The 1,833-nt window shown below is 41.6% G+C and overlaps 1 protein-coding gene across 1 annotated transcript in view; it reads right to left on the reverse strand.

Annotated features, from left to right (window-relative positions):
* Neil3 (nei like DNA glycosylase 3) overlaps window positions 1-1,626 on the reverse strand; it is a 44,492-nt gene extending 42,866 nt beyond the window's left edge. Inside the window, exon 1 of the mRNA XM_010629796.2 lies at window positions 1,354-1,626. Coding sequence (XP_010628098.1) covers window positions 1,354-1,509 — 156 coding nt within the window. The 5' untranslated portion in view covers window positions 1,510-1,626. The remainder of the gene's footprint in view (window positions 1-1,353) is intronic.
* Window positions 1,627-1,833: the final 207 nt, after the last annotated feature.

Raw genomic sequence — 1,833 nt, forward strand, 5'->3', positions numbered from 1 at the left:
GGTATACAGTAGTTACATTCATCATTGGGATCTTGTACCCTTACATGACAGGTCTTGGGTCTCATCTTTTTCCACTTGTCCCTGCCCTCCCTTCATCCCCTCCTCCCTTCCCTATTTGCAAATATTTTATTTCCATTTTTTTCACTTTCTGTTTTTTTTTCTTTTCCCTTATTTCCTTCCCCCTACTCTTCTTTAATGAATGAATATCTTCCTAATTAAGATAAAAGCTTTACAATGGAATGAGCTTTGTTCCTCAGGTGCTTTGAGATTATTCAAAATTTTGTTGAATGAGTGATTTTCATTAGCATTAATATTCTTAAAGGAACATTAAATTTCATCTCTACAGACCCTGAAATGATTTTGAGAAACAAAATAACTTTTAGGGTGCGGATTTAGCTCAGTGATTCCACCGCCTGCCTCAAAAGCCCAAGGACCTGAGTTTGATCTCCAATACCAAAAAAAAATCTACACAATAAAATAATTTTTAAAAAACGAGAGTATTTACAGATGTATCAAGTCAAATATAAGGCAATTGGAGGAAGATACAATGCTAATTCTGTTTCAGAATTTGAGACTTAGAACAGCCTTTCTTTTAAATTGAAAACACCTGCTAATTTCGGAGTAAGTAACTTCCTTCCCAAGACCAAAGTCTATGAGGAAATTTTTCAGGAGAAACTGAAGTAAAGCACAATACTGCATGTGAAATAAAATCATTCACACATCTAAACAGATTTAAAAGCATGGTGGCTTAATCAGAATATTTTTAGTACAAGTTCTAAGGCCTTATCAAGTGGATATCACACTATTTGCAATGAGTACTTGAGTGGAAAGAAGCTGTGCTACAGTTTACTTTGAATAGAAATAAATTATCTTAAATAAACCACACTGGGTTTTACTGACCCTTCATTACATGGCAATATTAAATGTTCTGTGTGAAATTTTAGAATCATAGATTACCTGTAACATACTTATATCAATAGCAGGATCTTAGGCAATCAAGAATTCTATGTTAAAAGCTTACAATCTTAAAAATGTGAAGAAACATCAGAGGTTGCACTTATCTAATAATATTAACCGTGCAGAATGGAGCTGTAGGCATATGCAAGCCACCTTATGCTGAGTTACTAAGAAGTTAAGTGAGGTGACTTGGAATTAAAAAAAAACGCTCAATAATCGATTCCATCCCATCAACTCTCCGTCCAGTTACAGAAAAATCCTGGGAAAGCCAAGTCCGAGACAACCTGAACCAGAGTAAATAAATGACATTATGGATCCTGGAAACCTGATGGGGTTATTCTTCTACCCGACCCCCGCATCAGCAGGGTCAGTTTGAGTAGAGCTACAGTAGCTCACCTGGAAAGAGACCTCAGCCACGGAGGCTGTGTGTGACGACAGGAGGCCTTCCAGGCTCTGCAGAGCCTTTCCCCGCACGTCGGTCACCGCCTGTCCCCGGAGAACTCGCGTCCGAATTTTCTCTCCATTCAGAGTACAGCCTGGTCCTTCCACCATCTCTCCAGCCGGCGCAGTGGCCCTCTACTTGCAGGGCCCAAGGAGAAAACTGCCTTGCATCTTCACCTCCGTGCGGGCGGGCACTAACTCCGAGTCAGGAAGTTTGAATCTCCCGCGCGCCCAGCCCCGCCCACATCCCTCCTACTCCCCCAGGTCCCTCGGCGTAAACTGAGTGGTTTATAGGCTACCACGCCCCCGCGGCGCATGCGCACTAGCCCATTGAGGAAACGCCAGTGTAGCTTTTCTAATTTAGGGTTCTGCCCGTCTGTTTCAACTAGTCGGTCTACACACACTTTTTTATTTGACCCTCGCAGTCTGTCCCAA

The sequence above is a fragment of the Fukomys damarensis genome, unplaced genomic scaffold (assembly GCF_012274545.1).
Source record: "Fukomys damarensis isolate Sample0158 unplaced genomic scaffold, DMR_v1.0_HiC HiC_scaffold_18, whole genome shotgun sequence".
Lineage (NCBI taxonomy): Eukaryota > Metazoa > Chordata > Mammalia > Rodentia > Bathyergidae > Fukomys > Fukomys damarensis.